The sequence below is a fragment of the Rhincodon typus genome, chromosome 6 (assembly GCF_021869965.1).
Source record: "Rhincodon typus isolate 14 chromosome 6, sRhiTyp1.1, whole genome shotgun sequence".
Lineage (NCBI taxonomy): Eukaryota > Metazoa > Chordata > Chondrichthyes > Orectolobiformes > Rhincodontidae > Rhincodon > Rhincodon typus.
Genome location: NC_063337.1, coordinates 52019522 through 52043743, shown reverse-complemented (window position 1 = coordinate 52043743; position 24222 = coordinate 52019522). Strand labels below are relative to the sequence as shown.

The window sequence follows — 24222 nt, the reverse complement described above, 5'->3', positions numbered from 1 at the left end:
GTGTGTGTGTGTGTGTTTGAGCGAGCACGTGTGTGTGTGTGTGTGTTTGAGCGAGCACGTGTGTGTGTGTGCGCGAGTGTGTGTTTATGCACGCGTTTGTGCACGCGTGTGTTTATGCACGCGTTTGTGCACGCGTGTGTTTATGCACGCGTTTGTGCACGCGTGTGTTTGTGCGCGCGCGTGTGCACGCGTGTGTTTGTGTGCGTTTGTGCGCGCGTGTGCGTTTGTGCGCGCGCGTGTGCGTTTGTGCGCGCGCGTGTGCGTTTGTGCGCGCGCGTGTGCGTTTGTGCGCGCGCGTGTGCGTTGGTGCTCGCGCGTGTGTGTGTGCGCACGCGTGTGTGTGTGTGCGCGCGCGTGCGTGCGCGCGCGTTTGTGCGCGCGTGTGCGTTTGTGCGCGCGTGTGCGTTTGTGCTCGCGCGTGTGCGTTTGTGCTCGCGCGTGTGCATTTGTGCTCGCGCGTGTGTGTATGTGCGCGCATGTGTGTGCGAGCGTTTGTGTACGTGTGTGTGCGCGAGTGGGTGTGCGTGTGCACGCACACTTGTGTGTGTTTGTGCACATGCGTGTGCTTGTGCGCATGTGTGTGTTTGTGTGTGTTTGTGTACATGCGTGTGCGCATGCGCGCGTGTGTGTGTTTGTGTGTGTTTGTGTGTGTTTGTGTGTGTTTGTGTACATGCGTGTGCGCATGCGCGCGTGTGTGAGTGAATGTGTGTGCATGCGTGTGCTTGTGCACATGTGTGTGTGTGCGTGCATGTGTGTGTGTGCGTGCATGTGTGTGTGTGCGTGCATGTGTGTGTGTGCGTGCATGTGTGCATGCATGTGTGTGTGTGCGTGCATGTGTGCGTGCACGCATGTGTGTGTTTGTGTGTGTGCATGCATGCGTCTGCTGGTACGCATGTGTGTGTTTGTGTATGTGTGCGCGTGCACATGTGTGAGCGCGCGTGTGTTTGTGTGTGTTTGTTCACGTGTGTGTGCGCGCGCATGTGCATGTGTGAATGTGCGCGTGCGTGTGTATGTGCGCGTGCGTGTGTGCGCGCGCGTGTTTGTGTACATGTGTGTGCGCGAGTGAGTGTTTGTGCACGCGTGTGTGCATGCGTGTGCTTGTGCGCATGCGTGTGTTTCTGCACGCGTGTGCGAGTGTGTGCACGCGCCTGTGTGTGTGCGCGTGTGTGCACGCACACGTGTGTGTTTGTGCACGTGTGTTTGCGTGCATGTGCTTGTGCACGTGTGTGTGTTTGTGCATGCGTGTGCGTGTGCGTGTGTGTGTGTGTGTGCACATGCCTGGAGAGATGGAACCTTTGCTTCATCCATTGTCCATGCAATTCACCTTAGTTCATGGAGAAGGGAGTAGGGATAGGGATGGATAACCTCAGTAATGTTAAAGATGCTGTTCCAGCTGCCCAGACTCAGCTGGATGGTGAAAGAAGCTGCCACTTCTGGAATGTTTTGAGACGAGATTTCCTGAAGCCAGTCTGGTTATTCTGGTTGGGAGCGTTCTGTCACTGTCCTGTCTGTTTGTGAGGAGGGAGCAGTCAGACTGAGGTCAAGGTCCACTGTTTCCTGTCTTCACGAACTAAAGACAAGGGTACAGGAGTGCAGTTCTCTTCTACTGATCCTGGCATTGCTCGGTGTAGCTCTCCATGGCACCACTAAACTGTCCATGGAGATAACCAGATGAAGCATGACTGGGGCAACAGAGACCTATGGCATGGTTGCAGGACTGCAGCATTTACCAGTGTGACCATTGCCCCCACAAACCTGCCTGCTGCTCTTGGGTCTGCTTGTGTACCCAGTCACCAACTGCCAAATCTATGGGGTCCTCTGCTGCCTGGGGCTGTGCAGGTATCTGGTTTCTTTCAGTCTTGAGTTCCAATGAACTGGGCCATTTCTTCCTCAGCTAGCTGCAGGTACATTGCAGTGGAGTGCAAACCAGCAGATGCTCCTGACTCAAATGTAGTGCAAATACTCACCAAAAAGGTCAGTATCTCAGCTGCTGCAGAGTGCTGGAGTGTCAGTGGCTTCCGACTTAGCGGTGCTGGAGGGGATGTGTGATGGTGACACGCTCCTACCAGAGAAAAAATGGATACGCAAGATATAAAAGTGAGAAGATGTGGCAGCCAAGCGTTATAAGAGGGGCAGGTGAAAACTACATTGACAGCAGGGTCAATGTGAGAGTACAGCGCAAGGAACATTTGTTTCTTGTTCAGTTGGTAGGACGTGATTGTTTCAGCATCTCTTAAATCTTTCTCCTCTCGTCTTAAAAATGTGCCACCTAGATTAACTGAGACAGAAGTGTCTGGCACAGTGGCTGGTGCTTTAATAGGTGGAGGAGAGGTGGTGAGGTGTCCCACATGACTCTGCAGCACAGAGGGCATGCCAGGTGAATTGGGCGCGGGAGTTGGGTGGCTGAGACTGAGACTGGGTAGATGGCACAGGCAGTAGTGAGAACAGTAGAGCATGAGCCTTAGTGAGAAGGGGGTGTGGTAGCAGAGACTGAGTGAGTGTGAGGTACCAGTGGGAAAATGGTGGCACTTACCCTGGCAGAGCGGAGATGCTCAGTGACCTACTTGCTGCATTACTGGGCCTTTCACCGTACCATACAGACAACAGTGACTAGGGTAGCAACCTCAGCTCAGATTGGCAGAGGTGATAGCATGGCTGCCCTGGGGAAAAAGGACAGCCCTCCTCCAGACCACTCTGTTCATCAGAACTTAGAGATTGGAAATATCACACTGCCAATTTTCCCTTATCTGCTATACCCTCTGGGGCAGTGTGCAGTTGTGCAGTGCAACATCAGATTGCCAGGACTTGGATGGTGCCAATGCCAGGGATGCCAATCTATCCTGTAAGACTCTGGCAGCGGTGAGAATTTCAGCTGCAGTGCGTGGGAGAATCAGCCCACCATTGGATGGGAGGTATGCTACAGGGATGGGCAAGATAGTTAGTGAGGAGAGTTTGGGATGATAATGTCAGAAAACTCATTGGGTTTCACAGAGTGAGGTCCAATGAAAATAACACAGCCAGAAAAATGTAAGATTCAACCTTAAGCCTTTGATACTTTGCAATTTAACATGTGACAGAATTCTGCACTCATAAATCAAACATTATTGTGACAGCTTAGGCAGTTGGAGCTTTCAAATATTAGCTTAGGAACATTTTTCCTAAGTTAGAAGCTAACATATAATACGTTTTATGTGTTTCTAAAGTACTGCACTGTAAGAAACGGCCTTCAGAAGGAAGAGAAGTTTGTACTATACCTCCCTCCTGAGAAACATTATTCTCCCAAATCACGCATAGAGATCAGCATTTGGACAACAAAAGAAGTCAGCCCTGTAATAGACACTGGTTAGATACATGCTCTTAAAGTATATCAAACTGAAGAGTCTTTAAGTACAGCAGAAAGGGAACAATCGATCCTCAGCAAGGTCCACATTGAGCACAATACAAACTATTTCTTTTCTCATAACAGAGTATTGCAAACTTCTTCTAAAACCTGGGCTCCCATATCTTCTAGGAGTTGCATTCCTCTTTTATAGTTCATCATATCAAAAGTCATAGAACTGGTAATAACATTGTGTGTCATAGCCTGCTCATAAAACACACCATTTTCCAGAAAAAAAGGCTTATAACCTAGGTACTTAATATACATCACATTTCATGAATTACAACAGTGGCTACATATCAAATCACTTTGTTTGCTATAAAGGTCTTTGGGTTATGAAATGTGCCATATAAATGCATATTTTCTGTCACATGAAATTTTGAGTACAAATGAATTTGAGGTGATTTCCATAGAAGGTAGTATATTGTACTCAAAAGAAGCATAAAACTAGCATATGCAAAAAAATTACAGATGTAAAAGCACTAAAATATGCAGCTAATGCTCACAAATGGGTTTATCATAGTCTGTATACCAGTTCATTGATATTTTCAAGTTCAATTATTTTTGAGAAAATGTAACTGAGAATACAAAAGCATATTCATATCATAATTTTAATTATCACCCATACAAACCTAATTTTTGTAATTGTTGAGCATTTGTAAGCTACTTATAAACATTTAAAATGCAAGTGAATCTGGAAGTTAGTATAATAAAATTTGACAGAAGAGAAATTCAATGAATAGTCATGTCCAGACCCTCTGGAATCAGAATTCTGATATGTATTCTGTCTTAATTCATCAGGCATTTCTTATTTAAATCTGGCACTGGATCTTCTCCACTTTTTTGTACAACTGGCCCTGGTTACCCCCTCACTTCAAGCACTGTGTATTCTCCACCACCTCGGCCTTTGCCTCGCAGCACTTTCTCAAGGTCTGCATTCAGTCTGAAAAAGCCCCACAAGTACTGCAATTGGAAGTGTGCTGCTTTAAGTGCCATCATCATTTCTGTAACACTGGTGATTCTACTCGCCTATTTCATTGGTAAGTTGCGAATTACATTTATTTTGCCTAGCCTTGTTTTTACAGGCCTGTGATTTCACACTTTTCCTGTTCTGTTTTGCATCACTGCTGAACCATACGTGACTTTGGATCTAATTCCGAGTTTCTGGAAAGAACACTAGAAACAATGCTGGAAGCATACTGACTCAAGTGTGCATGGCTTCTTTAGAGAGAGAGACTTGGATCAACTATCTGTTTGTGTGTGAACCTTCTTGGGAGTCAGACCATCTCTAACATTGTTTGGATCTAAAGTGAATCTGTAGTTATCGTGGATAAAATATTTACATAATGCTCTTACTCCATAATATTCTGAAGGAAGAATACAAAGTTTAAAAAATTGGCTTTGTTTTATTCCTTTCCATGCTGTTTTAATGATTGTTAATAAGCCAGCATCTCTCCAGTGGTTTAGGGAGTGAATACATAACATTCAGCCACACAGGGCAAAAGGACTTAATCCCTCATCTGTGCTATCTCAACATATTTCAGGCAGGAGACAGCTTTAATATAGCAATTGGCCGTAGCTTCTACCCTCAAAGGTTATTGAAAGGAAAATTAGCCAAATTACTCTCATTGCAAGCCAATATCTCCTAAAGAGGTATGTACATGCAAGATCAAAAAGGTGATGACATCCACAATTGAATAGCCTGTTATTCTCATCAAGTAGTCTATCACACAACAAAAGGTCATGAGCTGAGGCACCAGAGGGCTTGTGAAATTCATAGAATTAGCACTTCATTTCAAAGTAGAAGAAGTATATTAGAGACATTAGTTTATAGCCCCAGGGAGGAACAGGACAGGTATCTCAGTGCTGAGGGCATCCAACAGTTCACCCAAACCGTGGCGATGCAGGGACTCCCTCTGTGACAAGACCGCATGTGAACAGACATTGGGTCTACAAGTAATTTCATGCAATCACAAAATGAGTTTTAAAACTGCCAGTATTAATGTGCATAGCATTAAATCTACTATGCAATACGTTTCCATGTCGGCTTACCTCGCCAAAGTCAAAGCAGACCTCCTGTTTCTGCGGGAGTGCGAGATACTGCACCTCAGTAGCCACAGGTAATGGTCGAGCTTATGGACCCACTGACCTTCGATTTTGTCAGGGTAAACGATTGCCATTCCTCCAGCCTGCATTGTCTGCTGCAAGGAGGCAACTTCACCATCTCTGAGGTTAAAGAGGTGGTAGGCGGGCTCCTCTTTGTACCAGACGTTATGTACAGAAATGCTCCCCTGAGACTGCCACTAGCAACATCCAGGCTGGTCATTCCGCCAGAGACTTCAACTGTATCATCGATGCGGATGGACGATGTGGAGGGGCTGACGGCAAACTGAATGCCACATCCAGATCTTGATGGAAACGATTAAAGTTGCCAAGCTGCACGATGTCTTTGGCAGATGGAGTGCAGCGTAGACACACCTGGTCACAGCCAGACAGGTCTATCCACTTATGGATGGATTTCCTGTTTGTGCCCTGTATGCTCTTGGTCAGATCCACCAATGTCAAGCAAGTGTTCTTCTCTGATCCCCGCCTCCTGCTGGCTGACTGGTCATCCTGTAGGTGACAGCGGGCTGGCAAGGGAACGTGGAAACTACATGTGAAACTGTTGATCCCAGAAAACATTGAGGAGCTCAAAAGGGATTACGCAGGTTGGAGAACCATGAAGCCCCTCGTTGAGTCTCCAGTGAAATGGTGGGAAACAGTCAAAGAGAACGTTAAGAGGGACTTTATCTTCAAAGGTGTCCAGAAGGTGAGAGGGAGATGGGGAAAACTGTCCAAACTCCAGAAGAGCATGCAGAACCTACTACTGCGGCAGACGATAGGAATCAATGTCACAGAGGATCTCCAGGAGATGAAGAGCCAGCAAGCTTCACTCTTCGCCTCAAAGGTCTCCAAGATAATCTTCCATTCCAGGGTCTGCACTGTGGAGCAAAATTAGATGTACTCATGTTTCTTCTTCCAGAAGGTGCACAGGGAGAGCTCTGTGCTCTGCAGCCTGAAGGAAGAAGATGGCTCGGTAACGTCATCTCAGTCTGATGTACTGAGGATCAGCAAATCCTTTTACACCAGACCTTATGACATGAAGCCCACAGAAGGTGCAGCCTCCAAAACATTCCTGTCCTCTATAACTGATAACAGCACGCAAGAGAGGCTGGACCAGTTGTTATCTCTGGATGAGCTGACCAAGGCTCTCAAGAAAAGAATATAACTCCTGGAAGTGATGGCTTACTGACCAAGTTATATTCAGCTGTGTGCGACTTGACTGGCCAGGACCTGCTGGAGGTGTATGACAGTTTGCTTCTGAAGAGTTGCATGCATGAATCCGTGAGGAAAGGTATCGTCACCCTCATCTACAATTGGAAGGGAGAGAGGGAGGAAATTCGAAATTGGTGACTAATTTCATTGCTGAACGCAGATTACAAATCCTGTCTAAGGTCATCACCAACCGGGTCAAGTCTGCTCTGGGATTGCGATTCACCCTGACCAAACCTGTCCTGTACCAGGCACAACAATCTCTGAGAGCTTCATGCTCCTCACGGATACAATCAACTCATCGGCCTACACCAGGAGGCCTTTGACGGGATAACACACACCTACAGCTGGGATGTGATCTCCAGATTGGGCTGTGGGGAGGGAATCCGCAGTTGGAGCTGACTGCTTTACAGCAACATCGCTGGTGCAGTCTAAACCAATGGGCGGGAATGAGAAAGCTTCCCGATCAGATCTGGAGTCAGGCAGGGCTGCCCACTCTCTCCTGCCTTGTTTGTATGTTGTATAGAGCTCTTTGCTGAGTCCATCAGGAAGGATGCAAGCCTGAGAGGGGTGACTATTCCAGGCAACGAAGGCCTGCAGGTCAAAGCCTCCCTGTACATGGATGATGTCACCATTTTCGACTCAGATCCACTGTCAGTGCACAGACCCACAAGCATGTGCAACCAGTTCAAACTAGTCTTGGGAGCCGTGGTAAACCAAGACAAGAGCAAGGCCATGTTCTTTGGGAACTGGGCTGACTGATCCTTTGTTCCCTTCACTGTCAGGACAGATTGCCTGAAGGTGGTGGGAATATGGTTCGAAGGGCCTGGGGAGTATACAGAAACATGGGAGGAGTGCCAAGGTGAGCCCAAAACTTGGCTTTTGGGATTATTACTCCCTCTCCATTTTGGGTAATAGCCTCTTCATCAGGTATGAGGCACTCTCTCTGTTGTTGTATGTGGCGCAGATCTGGCCCATTCTCAGAACCTGCACCATTGCAATCACCTGAGCCATCTCCCACTTCATCTGGAGGCCTAGGATAGACCTTGTGCACAGGGACACCATGTGCAAAATACTGGATATTGGGGGGAAGAAAACACCCAATACCACCCTCATCCTGATAGCCATCTTCATGTGTGGCTACATCAAAATGTGCGTGCACCCTTAGTACGCATCTGTCCTTTGTGGAGAAATTTGCAAAGAGAAACACCTTCATCCACAAGTCCATCAGGAAGTGATCAGCACATAGCATCCTCAAGATCCTGCAGGAAAAGGAAAGGGTGGATCCTGTCGGGTTGCTCCCTGTACAGACTGTCAAAGTCATTTGGCAGAATACCTCACTGCCTGAACTTTCCAAAAAGCACCAGGACATCGCTTGGCTGGTGGTGAGAAGGGCACTACCTGTAAGATCCTTCATGTACACTCGAACTCTCTGTGCCCCCACATACTGTCCTCAAAGTGGCAGTGGGGTGTTGAGACTGTCACATATCTCCTTCTGGAATGTTCCTTCAGAAAGGAGAAAAATGCAGCGGTTTTCGTCAAGGTTTATCCCGAGCAGCTCCATGACTCAGAACTCTGTGCTCTCTAGTCCGTTCCCCGGGGACACACACTGAGACAAACATCGAATGCACCTGGAGGACCATCAATGCAGTGAAAGACACTCTTTGAAAGCCCAAAACTTGTTGGTCTTCCACAGCAAGGAGTTAACCCTGACTGAGTGTTGCAAACTGGTACATTCCAGGTCCAGGACTACTTGCTGAGGGATGCACTAAAGCTTGGGGCAGCTGCTGCCAAGGCGCAGTGGGGAAAGACCACCATCTAAGGTCTTTTTGCCAAAGTTAAGTGGGAGTCCGTTCAGTTACCGGACCCTCCCAGTGCCTCAAACATATATAAATACAGTCTTTTATAAGTAAGAAATCCTTTGGTTTATTTTCTGGATTGAGTCAAACTCCAATGTTTGTTTGTTTCTCCATATGCTACTGAACAGAATCGAACTGCTTTAGTGACTTGTATGTATAAAAAGATATTTTTGTGAATAAAGTATATTTTTGAAATTAAAAAAATGAGGAACATTAGGATAGGAGAAAGCCATTTAGCCTGTCGATCCAGTTCTGCCATTTAAATAGATTGTGAATGATGTGCAACCTAACTCCATCAACCCACCTTTGTTGTTTGCAGAAGAGACTTCCAAAATGTCTACCTTCCTTCGTGTGTAGAAATATTTCTTATTTCCTAAATTGCCTTTAATTTTTGGGCTGTGCCCTCCAGTCCTAGATTCTCCGACCAAAAAAATAGATTTTTTCTATCTACCTATTTGTTCCCCTGAGGATAATGCAAACTTTGATCAAATCACGAACAGTGATATGGTGAAGGACAAGGTGTTGTACTGTCACTTTTCAAAAAAAGATTCCCCATTTTTAACAAAGCTTTCAAATTTAAACCAAGGTTATAAAATTACACTGGTTCTTGTAATATTTTTAATCACTTCTAGAAATGTGAATAGTAATTTCTGTTTTTGAGTCAGAAAAGAGATCATAATGGACTGGAGCATCCAGAATTGAAGCATTGCTTTTTAAATTGGCATATATTTAAGTCAGCCAAGAAATTGATTCCAATATTCTTCCACTGCCGTTGTGAGCCTTAAATGGGATCAATGAGCTTTCCCATTCTCACTGGATGTTTTACTGAACAGGAGTTTGAAATCAAAATCTGACTTATATTTAGAATTGCCAAGTCTCCGATGCCTGCTCAAAAGCTTGGTCAGATGTTTCAATTCTGCATCTGAGCCTGAAGCTACACTGTTTCAGGGACAAGATAGAAATGTCATTGTCCTGCAAACTACAAGTACCAGTGTTAGTTCAAAAAATGTTTCTGCCGCTGTCAAACCTTTCTGACATTGTTCATAGGATCTGTAAAGAAGATAATCCATGCAACTCACTTATTATCTCCCTTGCATCAGTTAATGTCTTCCCTAAGTTAGCAGACAGAGCAATTTTCCAATAAACGCATTGAAGGTTTTTCACTGAAATCAGGTACCATAACTTCAACTCCAAAGAATTTTAGCAGTAATATAACTTTTGAAAAAGATTACACAAACAAAGTTGGATTAGATTTCCTTTTGCATTTATTTAAAACACAAGCAAAAGGCACAGCCTGTGTGTTCACATGGAACTGGATTTGATCAAAGTTCTGTTCTTTTTCTCCTTTTAAAGCCAGATAATTTGAGAGGTGGCTTCACACTGGGGTCTGTACAAGATCACCACTGGAAAGCTGCCAACAGTGTTCACAAGATTAAATCACTGTAATTACTCGATGTAATTACTGGAACATTGAAACTATTAAATTATTAAACTAAAATTAATCAGACTATTCCATGGCAAACATATTTAAAATGAATTTTCAATACCACGTTCAATGACATGATGCATTAATTAATTACAGTCTCTTGAAAGAGAAAATGCTATAACATGCAGCTTCAAATTATTTAGAAGGGATGGCCTTAAATAAAAGTAAGTAGTTTAATCAAATTGATATGCTCTCCTGACTATTCTAAATCTGCATCAAGAAAAATTGTAAATGCAAAATTCATTAGTAATTTCAGAAGAAAGGTTGAGTGATAATACAAATAAGGAAATTCTGTTTTGTTCTCAAATTGATTTTTTTTTAGTTGCAATTGTTTACAGGAGAATTGTCTTCCCCTCACAATTCATTAGCTAAAATAACCTCCTTCCTTCCTGCTGAACACTTCTGGCAGAACAACACCAGGATGAACTGTATCCTTCTACAAAACTATAATTAACAGTTGAGCCAGATATTTATTATTATTGAGTTCTTGAGATAAATAGCTAAAATATTACCTGGAGAACAGAAAAAAAAAACATTATTAATGCATCTTCCTATAATACTGCTGACTCTTTTTTTGGAGGGATAGGTCTTAATTTAGTTAGTGCATGAAAATTTTGCATTTGGCATGAAAAATGTATTTGGGGGAAATGGAAGAATTTGCTCAGCCTGACTCTCCTACACAGCTTGGGAATTTAGCTGGAATCAGTTCATGATTAGCTACCTGATTATTCTGGCAAGCTTGTATGTCACTTCAACAGAGGAATTCATTAGTCATCTACCACTCAGTAAGCTCTTACTATTTTCTACTAATGGTGCTGAGACCATTCTGTCATGGTATTTTGTTGAGAAAAAGCAATTTGATCTGCCCATTCAGTGCCTGCACTCAGTATCACCACAAAGCAGCCAGACATTGTCCTGAAGTTCAAGAATGAACTGATTCCATTGGGTATGGTTATCCCTTTCTGTACTGATTCTTTCATATTTTCCAACCACCCTTAGACTCTCTGTCATTAAAATGTCAACAACTGTTGGTTGATTATGGAGAATAAAACCTGACAACCTTCAGTAGGAGACAGCAGAAAAAAGCTTTGAGCTAAAATAGCCTTCTGTTCAAATGAAGTACCACAGTTTGAAGATAATATCCTCTGAGGAAAACAAACAGGAGAATTTAGCAACAAAAATAAATCAAATGAGTAATTATTGTCCTATTATTTCAAGTAAGCATGTCCTAATATAACTAATATTTGCATTAATTCTGAAAAAAAATCAGTTTCTTAATATTTTTAAAGATATAAGTAGTGGAACATTTTGAAGCTAGTAGTGTAAACAATGTTTAATTAAAGTGGAACCAGTTAAAACATAACAAGTATGTCTTTAAAAATAATCACTGCAAGCTTGGAATTGAAGAATGTCTATTAATTCTGGTGTTGCCATAGAGTGTAGTAATTAAGGAAAAACCCACACCATCTATTTATGCATTGGTCACATGGATTAATTAAACACACACAGAACTGCAGATTCTTTGATGGCTGCGTAGCCTAAATAAAACTGATTGTTTCTATGTTGAATGGCAGGAGACTGCTTGCACTTCATTATTGAAATGTGAAAAGCTTCATGATTAGGACTTGAATGATTTCAAATGACAGTCCTCAATAACAGCCCTCAGAAGATTCATAATGAAAATTGTGGTTGATTTGAAGAAATCTGAGTTGCTGAGAATACTCTTGAACTAATGATTGACCTTAAATCAGATTTTTTATTCATTTGTACTGCACTGATTTTTTTGAGCTGTATGGTAAAGACTACAATATACCAAATTTATAAATCCTAACTCTGGTACCAGTGACAGTGTGAAAAGTACTTCAGGCTCACTTAATCAGCCTTCAACCTTCTTATAAGTTAATTTGATTAATTTGGCACTTTCCCATTCCTGGAAATAGTTCCACTCCACCCCATTTAGAGAACGAATCAATCCGTGCAACAAAGGTTCAAAGGCAGCTCTCACACAGCTCCTTTTCACCCCAACCCCCACCTTTCCCACCAATCTCCCATCTACCCCTGGATTGGTGGATGAGTGGTTTTCATATCTACACACTCCATTACATCTTCTTGAACAACTAAGTTGTCTTATTTTTTATTTCAGTGATTTCCCTAGATGTTGGAAAATCCCAAGCACAATTAAATGTTAGCAAAATCTCCTTGTAACTGCAATGGAGAGAGCAGAAGAGCAATGGCTACTCAAGTCATTTTAACTTTTATTCGCGGTTTCACAGTGTCATTAAAACAAAGGTAGAGAGTTGCAACAATGCCTTCAGTTTGAGAAAACCTAATTCAGATTAATTTAGTTAATCCAGAAACTCAGCTAATGTTCTGGGGAACTGGGTTCAAATCCCACTATGGCAGATTTCAAAGAATCTGGAGTTAAGGGTCTTATGATGACGATGAAACCATTGTTGATTATCAGAAAAACCCATCTAGTTCACTAATGTCCGTTCAAAAAAGAAATCTGTTATCCTTACAGATAGCAGTCTGGCCTACATGTGATTCCACAGCCACAATAATGTGGTTGACTCTTAACTGTCCTCTGGGCAATTAGGGATAAGCAATAAATGTTGGCCTAACCAGAGATGCCCACATCCCATGAGTGAATATAAAAAAAATTCTGACAGAGCATAATTTGCAGCATAAAATGCAGATTAAAATCAAATTAATTCATTTCATATCTTCTACAAATCATTTGCATTCTGATTTTTGTATGAATAGGGGACTGATCACTCATGAGTGAGATCAGGTGTAATTTCTTTACTCAAAAGGTGGCAAATTTTTGGAATTCTCTACCTCAGAGGGTTGAAGGTGTTCCATTGTTGAATTCATTTAATGCCAGAAAAGACAGGTATTTGGTTTCTCAAGGAGTCAGGGGCCGTGAAGAGAAGTGGAAATAAAATCCCAGATCAGCCATGAATCAATGGTGGAGCAGGCTTAATGGCTATATGGTCCACTCCTCTTCTTATTTCATGCGTTCTTGGAGTATCAACAATGAGGAACTTCCTTTAATAGTGTTCGTAATAATATTTCATGCTTGTTGCGGAAACAAACATTTTTTCATGCATCTAGATTCAATCAATGATCACAATGCTAACGGGCTTCAATTCAAATTGCATTCTACTATTGGACATTGAGGTGTGGTTTGTGTTGGCAAAACTGTATTGATTGTCCAGAGAAAGTCACAGTGAGCCTTGGGAATTGTCATAGAGCTTGCGATTATGGTTCTCCCACAGTGGTGTTGGGTAGGAAGTACAATTAGAGCAATGAGGAAAAATTGATACATTGATGTGAGTTAAATTGAGTTTGATAACAATTTAATATAAATTCCAGACAATATCATATTGTGATCACATTGTGACCTTTCACATCTGTCACATTGTTGTTTGATGCATTCTTTACAGCAGCAGAGCAACAGGACTAGGAGGCAGAGACTTCCTGTCAGTCAAATTCAATTAATTCTACAGCAGATTTAAACTTAACCAAATGAGGTTTGAGAGTCGAATTGGAAGCTTAACAAGTACTGTAGGTTTTCATAGCTGAAATTGGGAATTAGCACAAAATCAAAAAAATGAATTTGGATATATTGGATGGACAAATTTGATGTATTATTAGTTGACACTAATAGTGAACAATAGCATATCTCTTCTTATCATGACCAAGATTCATAAGAATTAATTTTAGTTGTGACCTTTCACATTTGTCATGTAAACCATAGAGAACCTATTCTGAGAACTTTTGGAAATATCTTTCCAACCAAATGAGTATGTGAAAATGTTTCATCAATTCGCAGATCTAGTAAAGACCCAAACTATCCACAATAGATGTCATGAGTTTTAGTATTAGTTACACTATTAAGGGGGTTCTCCAACTGAAGCCACAATCAGGTTTGATGCACAGTGTGCTTCCTAATATACAATCCAAAGAAAATCATTAGATTTAAGGTGATGGCTGTTGTTGAGTTGTCCTCAGTAATAGTTTACTGGTAAGTATTCACAATTGCAGCACGAAGAGGGGTGGGATTTTTTAAAAATCTGAGAGTGGGGAAAAACTGACCATTGAAATCCTTTGTTGCATTTATGGATTTTGTATGTCAATATTGATATGTCAAATATAAAATCATGTTAATCTCGCATGTGAATCTACCAGTGCGTGTGCATAAAACATTAACAGTAATGTACTTTTCCAATGTGTGTCCATAAGTTACCACTTTCTGTACAGCACAATGTCAAACAATCAAATGTATCTCAAACAGGCGGCGATCTTGGCTCAATACTGGACATCTTAAAATATGGCTTTCAATATGGACCCGTACATTTCGGTTCCAAGGGATATTTTATTGAGTAAAATCTACATTTCATCATGTCACATTTCAGGAATTCATTTTTTTTTCATATCATATACTAAGGAGCTGACACACAAATAATCTTCTATTCCCTGTATAGCTATCTTAGGAAAACAACTGTTTTGAAGTGAAATTGGAATAAATTAGTTAATATGGCAGTTCTTCACCTAGTGATTTACAGGCACTTCCAATAATGTGGCAAAATCTCCTTCTTGGCTATGTAACAGAGGCTAACCAGCTTTGATCACATCTCTGCAAAAAACAGTCATCTGGACAAAATGTTTTTCAAGCCAAAGTAGCAATACTGCTCAGAAACTGAGACATAAGTTAATGTTGTCCATAGAATTGCTTTTTAATGTAAATTTCAGTGTGAATGAAATGTTCTGTTTTACTTTCAATTAGAGGTATACTGTAACTATTAGAGACAGTACTTACTACTGGCTTCAATCATCGGATGGTTAAATCAGAGATGATTGTTGTAATCCCTTTACACTCCCAAACCACACTGCCTCCTCACCACTACCCCCCACCCTCCCACCAAACCTTGCTCTGCTTGCTATCTGTGAAAACAAATGACTAATTCTTGCTCACAGTGCTGGCACTGCAGAACAGTACTGAAGTGAGCTGCATGTCTGACACATTTTTTCATTTTAAATGTCTTGTGCTGGTTTTTTTCTCTCTTTATACATATCATGCATTCGAATCATATACACCTACATAATATTCACGTCCTGTCAAATTGACTCTGGATGTAGTAACAAGACAAAATCTAATTATTACAGGTATTACTGGACTCTGGGCCAAGCGAACCTGAATATTTTCATGCTTCATAGATTAGCATATCGCATGCAGCCAACTGCAAAAAAACAGTTCATGTTACAATGGCATGATCCAAGTGCTGTAGCTTCCTTTCACTGCTGTAATTTGCTCTCAGCAACCTCATCAGGCCTACAATTTTGACAGTGATAGGATGTAGGTGGCTACACCAGTCCTCATTTACCTATTTAAAGATGTTAACAGTTACATTTCCTTTTTTGCATCCCCTAAAAGCATAAACATTATTTTGAAGTTAGCCTGCATTGAGATACATTGTCATTTTCTGACACATAGAATATTGCTGTGTATTTAATTCTTCATCCCTCACAGAAGTTAATGTCAAGATCCATAAACCAAACACTGCAGCAAGCAAAGCTTCTGTTTTTTTAATCTTAAATTAAATCTCACACATAGAAATTGATTTGGTTGGAAATTCATTACTGGGTGGCCAAACTAAGTCAATAAGCTCATGGAATAATGTGAATATTTTTCTGTGCTGGGTTTTGTTTGTTGGGGTTTATGCATCATTAACTGCCTATAGTTTTCTTTTTGTCTCTCAGCAATCAGTCATGGTCTTCTCATCCTAAGCACACTTTCACTTTCTCACTCCATCAATCTTTCCCAACAGGCCTTTTTTCGTTGACCTTGTGGATCATAATTTTGTTGGTCTTCTTTTAGCCTTCAACACTTTTTGTTTCTGCTGAGTGCAGTAGTTGTCCTGCCTATCCAGCTGTGTGATGAATTAGTAAGGTGATAGGGCTAACAAAAGAACAAAAGATTCCCCTAAGTCAGAACAGATTGGAGTCTAATGTACTCTTTTAAAATTAGAAATAAGATTCACATCGGTCAATTCCCTCATGCACTGAAAAAATACTTCCCCTTGAGCTACCAGCTTTTGATCAACAGAGTCACATTGTTGCCTTATTACTTACAACGCTGAGGAGGCATGCTGTGATGAAATCCCTTTCTCTTCCAGTTCAATTAGTAAACTAATGTCAAAGATCCTTGCAATAGTGCATTCTAGAGGAATATATTAATAGCATATGTGATAAAATGTTTGCAAAATATTAATTTCTGTATTGCTATCTGAAACTGTAACACAAGCTTAAATAGACATTTGCAAGAATATGGAATGAGTTTGTAAAGCCAAGCATTGGATAGTATGCAGGACAAATATTGACTGCTTTTCTGAAGCATGTTTTTCTCATGGCAAGTTGCGCCATATTTTATTGTGCCCTGAGATATGGCGTTTGCTGTTCCCAAGGTACAATTCCATTATGACTTTGTTAAAATAAAAGTTTTCTGCCATTAATATCGATGGCCTGTTTGCATGAGAACAATCATGTGCACATCTCAGGAAACCACTTCCAACAGCCACAAAATAAGTAAAAACAATGGGCCCCAAATTTCTGACGGGAGCTTCAAGATATCAAACAATGCTTTACATAATCATCAGAACTAGCTGCTTCTGTGATACCAATCGTGAAATTATCCTTTCAAATTAATAATTAATACTTCCATCTAAAAAGAGAGAAATCACAAATCAGAAAGATAAATATTTATGAGACTATATCTCATAATATAATTTCAGGGATAGAACATATCATGATTGCTACTTAGTCATTTAGAGATAGACAGATCACTTAGTCATTCATCATTTGTGTTATGATGGTCCTGACTCAAAGGCTGATTTTGTAGACAATCAAGAAGCTAAAATATTCTCAATCTTTAATCCCTACTTAATTCTAAAAGATGCAAACTGAAATCACTCAAAGGTGTACCCAATTCTCTTATGAAAAAGTGCCATATAAATGCCATTAGAAGAATTGTTTCAAGTATTGGATAGTGATGTGGACTCAATTTGACTGCAATTGGTTATTCAAGGTCATATTTTTGAAAAATAACACTTGCTACCTCCAATATGTACATATACTGCTGAAAATAACTTGGACAATGTTATCATTGTTCATTTCAAAGTCCAAAAAAGAAACAGAACACAATCAGGACAAAATTAAATAGTTATCAGGAATCACTTGATGATAAATTTAAAACAAAACTACTAAAAAGGGCAGATATCATCCTATTTTTATTTTTGCTTTCCAAGATTATCATGTCGTAAACATCTGATATGGCATCACTAAACAAGATATCATAACATTTCTCCCATGTAAGGAGGAACTGTCCATGTTGTGACTGTTATCTCTCATTGGTCATCCATACCATGGGCAATATTTTTAAAAATGTCACAAAACAAAAATTGGGCAAGTTCAGATCATTACACAAATTATGCAAATGGACAATAAATTGATGAACTTACTTAGCTACTAAATGATTGATTTTAGATGTGATGTATTCTGTAAATTCATTCTCGTCCAAAGCAGACATATGCGGTGCAAAATTCAATTTCATCTTAGGCACAAAATGGGTGGTAGCAGGCCAACCAAGCCTTTTACGGCCTTCCTAATTTTTCCTCTTATTTGAGGTAGTGACCTGCTACACTTGTTTTGGACATTCGCAAAAGTTCAAATGTAATTCCAGGATGTATCATATAACACCTTTACTGTTACTACTGTCTATTGCTGTTTAGCACAAGAAATTGATTGGGCAAATTGTACAAATTGTAAGACTGAACAAGCATAGTTATAGGACATGCAAGATGCAAAGTTAAATATCATCACCAATAGATAAAAAAAATGCTATTACCGAATATAATACATTAATCAACGATCTGTAACCTTTGAGACATGGCTTTGTAGGCCACGGTAGGAATTAATTTTGATTTTTGAAACCTTGCACAATATTGAAAGGTTTCACCGACCCCAGTTCTTTCAATTTTGCACTGCACGTTTGCGAAGATTACTGGATCATTACATGGATTAATTATCAGCAGTACATAACTTAAAATAGGGAAAAGACCTACTCCAGGCCACCTCACTGTACTGTACATCGGTGCCTAATTTATCCAGAACTCCTGCAGTGATCCAGCCAGAAAAAGATGACTTTTCTCATTGCTATCACAGCCATGCACCTGTTTGGCCTAAACTGGCACCTGCAGCCGATGGAAGGGCAGATGTATCAGATCGGTGAGAACAGAGCCAGCAGTTGGCCAGTGCCAACGGACGTCACATTGTCTCCCTCTGGTGGCACAGGTTTAGGCTTGCCTGAAAGGAAAGGCAAAGGAACCAGTGAAGGTATGGTCTACTGTAAACATAATCAATACTATGAAACTGGCTTTAAATCTGCAGTGTACTTTATGTTTAATATACAAGGCTTTATTTGTAAATTATAATTATAGAACTGCACATACAATGTTCCCTTTTAATATATTCTGCCTTCTTATTGGTACAAATTTTGAAAAGAGTTTTCTCAGTTTTTGGACAACTTTCTAATCTTATGTGAGGTTTTGTCAAATTAATGTGCACTGTATTATGTGTATATGCATTGCGGTGGATTACAATGTTATTTTGTGACCATGATGTATTCCCATAAACAAAGGGCTACTGTGAAAACATTTTGCATGGTTGTGCTAATCATGGAGTCAAATGTAAATTTCTACAATAACAGTACATTACAAACCTTCTTCTGAAATGCAAGCTATTTAAAAGCACTGCTGTGAAAATTAAAATACATTCCACAGCTGGAAATGAGTTGGATAACCTTTAAATTGGACCAATTCCGACATTCTGATCTTACAACATATACCTACATTATATTGATGAACAATGACAGACTATGTTTTTAAATCTGGAATCTCTTGCTGTTAACACATCCCTGCAGGTATAGAATTAGGAAGAATTTTTGATTTGTGACTCAAAAGTTCTTGCCATTAGTTTGATGTGATGACTCTTTGCCAGTAGATATCACTTGTGGGGATTATGTTTGAATAACTATTCAGCAGGTTGGTTGTCTGAATATTTCCTAAGGAAAAGTAGAATTAATATGGATTGTAGTCAATAACATATACTGTAGCTAATGTATTACACTTAATTGATTAAGGAGGAAGTAATGGCCAGGACCAGTCTCCTCAACTCTGAAACAGTCCTTTTGAGTTTGAGAAAGCCATTGGGGTCCCTATTTGATGTTTCATACAAAACACTGGACTGGAGTATCAGCCTATATCTTGTGTTCATGTCTCTGAAATGGAACTGGAACTTGTAAGTTTTTCACTGAGAGGTGAGCATGTTTCTACTAAACCATGCCTAACATGCACATTTTGGGCTTTTGTTTCATTATCGGAATAATGAGATGAACTGGATTGGCACAGTCTTTGATGGCAGGAGTGTAAAACATTTGACACTCGTACTCAATGCTCTTTATCGGCAGAGAATTCAGAATACACAGGAACGTTATTTTGCAACAAAAAAGGAAACATCCCAAGGGAAGAAGCCACCATTTGTGATTAACTCAAAAAGTTGAACACATATCAAACTTAAAGAAAAAATGTAAAACTAAAGAAAGATGGATGGCCGGTCAGAATATCAAACGGAACATAAAAAGCAACAAAGAATGCTAGAAGATTCAAAGAGAAATCTTAAAGTACGAGAGAAAACAAAGTAGAAATATATATGTAAATGATGTTAGGGGCCAAATTTTATAGGGATCTGAGCAACATGGGCCATGGCGAGATTTGTGCCAGAATTGGATGAGAAGTCTGGCAAGGCCCATCTTGACATCAGGAGAAACTCACTGCATCTTTTATGCGTTAGCCAAATGGCAAGGTGAGCTTCCTGCTGGGCAAGGCAACGGCAACTCCGCTCATTAATATGCAGCTTCCCATATGAACAAATGCACCGACCAAGCTAGACATCGAAAATTCTCGATGTGGAAGTCAGCGGGGCACCTGGTGACTTCAGCTCATCACTGGCTGCGAGGAGCCTCCATGTTGTTGATCACTAAACACCTTCTCAGGATACAATCCAAGACAACAACCACTTGCACCTCTCTTCCACGGAGCAGGGCAGACATCGTTTTGGTGTAATATATGGGGTTAATGGAGCAGGGGCGTCAGTTGGAGGTGAAGTTCAATGTGTTGGGCTCTACACGGGGGGCGAATGAGTGTAACTGGGCGGTCAGGGTAGTGCAATGTAAAATGGGACATCCTAGGTAATTGGAGAATACCGGGATGAGCTCGGGGGATCTGGGGGATAATCGGGGGATACCTAATAACCAGTCAGAGGCTGATGCTGATGGTATTCACCGCAAAGTGCCATCACATGCCATTCTCTGGATGTGAAATGCAGCTGAAACAGAGCGATGCAACAGCCAAAGAGAGCTAAGTCAGTGTCACTTTGATGGGCAAAAATGTGTGATCCACATCTCCTGGATGCTTGGACATTACAGTGAAAAAAGGTGGAGCATGTATTTGCAAATTGCAGCCTTATTTTATTTGTAATTGTTTCTTCACCCATGTGCAATTTGTGCAGAATGAACATCCTTAAGCATCAAATGCTTGTCAAAAGCAGATTACGCCATTCTGTTGGTGTTTGCAAATCAAAAACTGTCATCTCAGTGGTGAGAAGTTAGTGTCAATGACTTAACATGTGAAAAATGCTGACCAAATCATCATATCACTTGTGGAAATTCTAAGGATGGCATGAGATGAGGGGATAACAAGGTGTAGAGCTGGATGAACACAGCAGGCCAAGCAGCATCAGAGGAGCAGGAAAGCTGATGTTTCAGGCCTAGACCCTTCTTCACTGAAAAGTCAGCCTTCCTGCTCCTCTGATGCTGCTTGGCCTGCTGTGTTCATCCAGCTCTACACCTTGTTATCTCAGATTCTCCAACATCTGCAGTTCCTACTATCTATGAGATGAGGAGAACTTGGTTACATCATGTTTCACGTAAGTATGGCAATGAAATCAGTGGCAGGTTTCATGGTTGATGTTGGTCTGGGATTGGGAGTGGGTCAGAGTGCAGCAGGCGCTCCCTTTTTGATGTAACATGTTGGTCACTCTGCCAGCTTGGCACCTTCAACAAGTTGGTGGATACACCTCAACCAGGGCCCTAGTGGGGCAGAACATGGGGCTCCTGAAAATGCAGTTCCTCTGCTAAGATTGGTCTGGGAATCTGTCCAGTCTAGTCCAGACAGATTGTGCCACATTATTCTGGTATACTGTGGTCTGTTCATTTCAAGCAGATAGTGAGGCAATGTGCTGGATATTGAGAAACCAGGGGAATGGGAGCAGTTTTCTACAGAGAAGGATGATGCTACTGAGATGTGGGAAGCTATCCTTGTGGATGATGCAGCTCAACAGCTTTGGCGGCTACAAGCCCGACAGGATCTGATCCTGACAGGACCTGATTGATACTCAGTTCTAGTGGATGTGAGATGATTGCAAATGACCACCATGCAAAGTTTGTAAATTGAAGCCTCTACTCGTTTAATTTGCATTCAGTTTTGCTGACTAAATAAAAGTTCATTTTTGGAATTGTCCAATTGCTTGCCTGTTTATTATATCCCTCCACTGGACAATGACAAAATCTAGGTGGCCAGTGGATATTGAGAACAAAGTACTTAGAGAGTGTTTATACAGGATGTAACTCAGAACAGAGGAACTGTGTTGCCGGGTCAAGAGTGAGTGATTGAGGTTGTATGTGCGAGGCAGTGTCAGCCATGCCAGCTATGTACCTGCTGTGCCATGGTGTTGCTGCTGAGCAGCATTGCTGGATTGCCACCGCTTGTGTAAGTGCACAATGGCCTTTGAAAGGGGATGTGTTGGCAGGGATGTGGTCTTTCAGAGGATCTCCACTGAGTAACAGGTTGTTCAGGCAGTGCTGGTGGTAGGATGGGATGAGAATTGGCTGTGAGGGACAGTATGAGGCGGGGAAGCTAGTTAAGGAAGTGTGTCTGGTAAGATGTGGTGAGAAATCTCACTGGGTTTCATGGCAAGAATCCCTCCAAGTAAACAAGACACAACTTTTATTTAGGCAAAAAAGCAAAAGATTCGGCCCTGACATTTTCTAAAGATAATAAAAAAGAGTTAACAATGTGAGAGTCGTTCTTATGGAACATGAGTCTGAGGAAATTAATAATGGAAATTAAATAGATGGCAGATGAATTACTCAGGAGTTTTGCATCTTTATAACTTTAGAGGATACTAATAATATCCCAGAAATAGTTATAAATCAGGAAATGGGAGAGAGGGAGCAACTCAAGAAAATTACAAACACCGGAGAAGTGGTACAGACTAAATTATTAGAGCTGCAGGATGGGACAAATCCCTGGATCCTATTTGACTTCATCCTGCAGTCTTACAAGAAGTGGCTAATGAGATTTTTGATGCCTTGGTTTTAATTTTCCAAAGTTTCCTCAATTCATGGAAGGTCCCATTAGATTGGAAAATAGCTAATTCTGTTATTTAAAAGGGGAAGGAGACAGAAAGCAGGCAACTACAGGCCAATTAGCTTGAAATCTGTCATAGGGAACATTTTAGAAACGATTGTTGAAGTTGTTTTCACAGGACACTATGAACAATTCAAGCTAATCAGACGTAATCAAAATGTTTTGTCAAAGGGAAATCATATTGAACCAGTTTATTGGTGTTCTTTAAGGAAGTGACATATGCTATGGATTAAAACGAACCAGTGGATAAACTATGGTTTGAAGTCCAGAAAGCGTTTGATAAGATGCCACATCAAAGGTTTTTGCTAATAATAAAAGCTTATGATGTAGAGTAAGATATTGGCATGGACAGAAAATTGGCTCACTAACAGGAAACATAGAATAGGCAAAATAAATATTTTTTCTGCTTTCTTCTTGCTATAAGCAGTACGCCACCAGGATCAGTGCTAGGGCTTCATATTTTATACAGATGACTTGGATCAAGGAATCAAAAGTTGATAAATTTGCTGATGACACAAATGACAAATAGAAAAGTAAGTTGTGAAAGAACATAAAGAAGCTACAAAGGAATACAGATAGTTTAAGTGAATGGGAAAAGATGTGGCAAATGGAGTATAATGTGGGAAAGTGTGAAGTTGTCTATTTTGGCAGGAAAAGTAATAAAGCAGATTATTTAAACGTTGAGAGATTGCAGAGCTCTGAGCTGTAGGGAGAACTGGGTGAGCTAGTGTATGAATCACAAAAGGTTAGTATGCATGTGGCAAAGGGAATAGAATGTTATAATTTCTGGCTAGGGTTATTGAATACAAAAGGTTATGCTTCAGTTATACAGGTCACTGGTGAGACCGCATCTGGAATGTTGTGTACTGTGTTCGTCTCCTTATTTAAGGAAGCGTATATGTGTGTGGGAAGTGGTTCAGCAAAGCTTCCTTGAATTCACACTGGAATAGGCTCGTTGTCCTATGAAGAACGTTTAGACAGGCTAGGCTTGTATCCACAGGAGTTTAGAAGTGTAAGAGGCATATTAATTGAATTATATAAGATTCTGGGTGGACAGTCCAGATCAGGAAAGGACGTTTCCTCTTTGGGAGAATCTAGAATTTAGGGGTCTATATTTCATACTAAGGGATCACCCGTTTAAGACAAAAATGAGGTTTTTTTATTACACCATTGAAAGATTTTGGAACCTATCTTCCTCAAAATGCAGAAGAAGCAGAGTCTTTGAATGTTTTAAGTCATATATAAGTGGATTTTGATAAACAAGGGGGTGAAAGATTATTGAGGATGGGTTGGCCAATGGATTATCCAATCAGCTATGATCTTATTAAGTGGTGGAGCAGACCAGAGAAGCTGAGTGGCCTACTCCTGCTTCTAACCTCTATGTTCATAAGTCAATACACACAATGGAAAGAAGTGAACTGCATTGCTCCTGATAATGAACATCAAAGTCATGAAGGATTTAAACAGAAGCAAAGTTGGAGTTGCCAGATTCAATGCTCCGGATATTTCGATGGTTGGGTAGGTATACGAGTAGTTTAGATTAGAATTGCATGTTATGATCATGCAAAAGTCCCAACACAGCTGACTCAGAGAATTACCCAACAAATTGAAAGTTCCAATGGGCAATTCTCCTGTATCTGA

General features: G+C 40.9%; 1 protein-coding gene across 1 annotated transcript in view; it reads left to right on the top strand.

Moving 5' to 3' along the window:
• The window catches only part of tenm4 (teneurin transmembrane protein 4), a 302149-nt gene that overhangs the window by 93400 nt on the left and 184527 nt on the right, over positions 1–24222 (top strand). Inside the window, exons 5-6 of the mRNA XM_048598311.1 lie at positions 4181–4419; positions 18260–18430. Coding sequence (XP_048454268.1) covers positions 4181–4419; positions 18260–18430 — 410 coding nt within the window. The remainder of the gene's footprint in view (positions 1–4180; positions 4420–18259; positions 18431–24222) is intronic.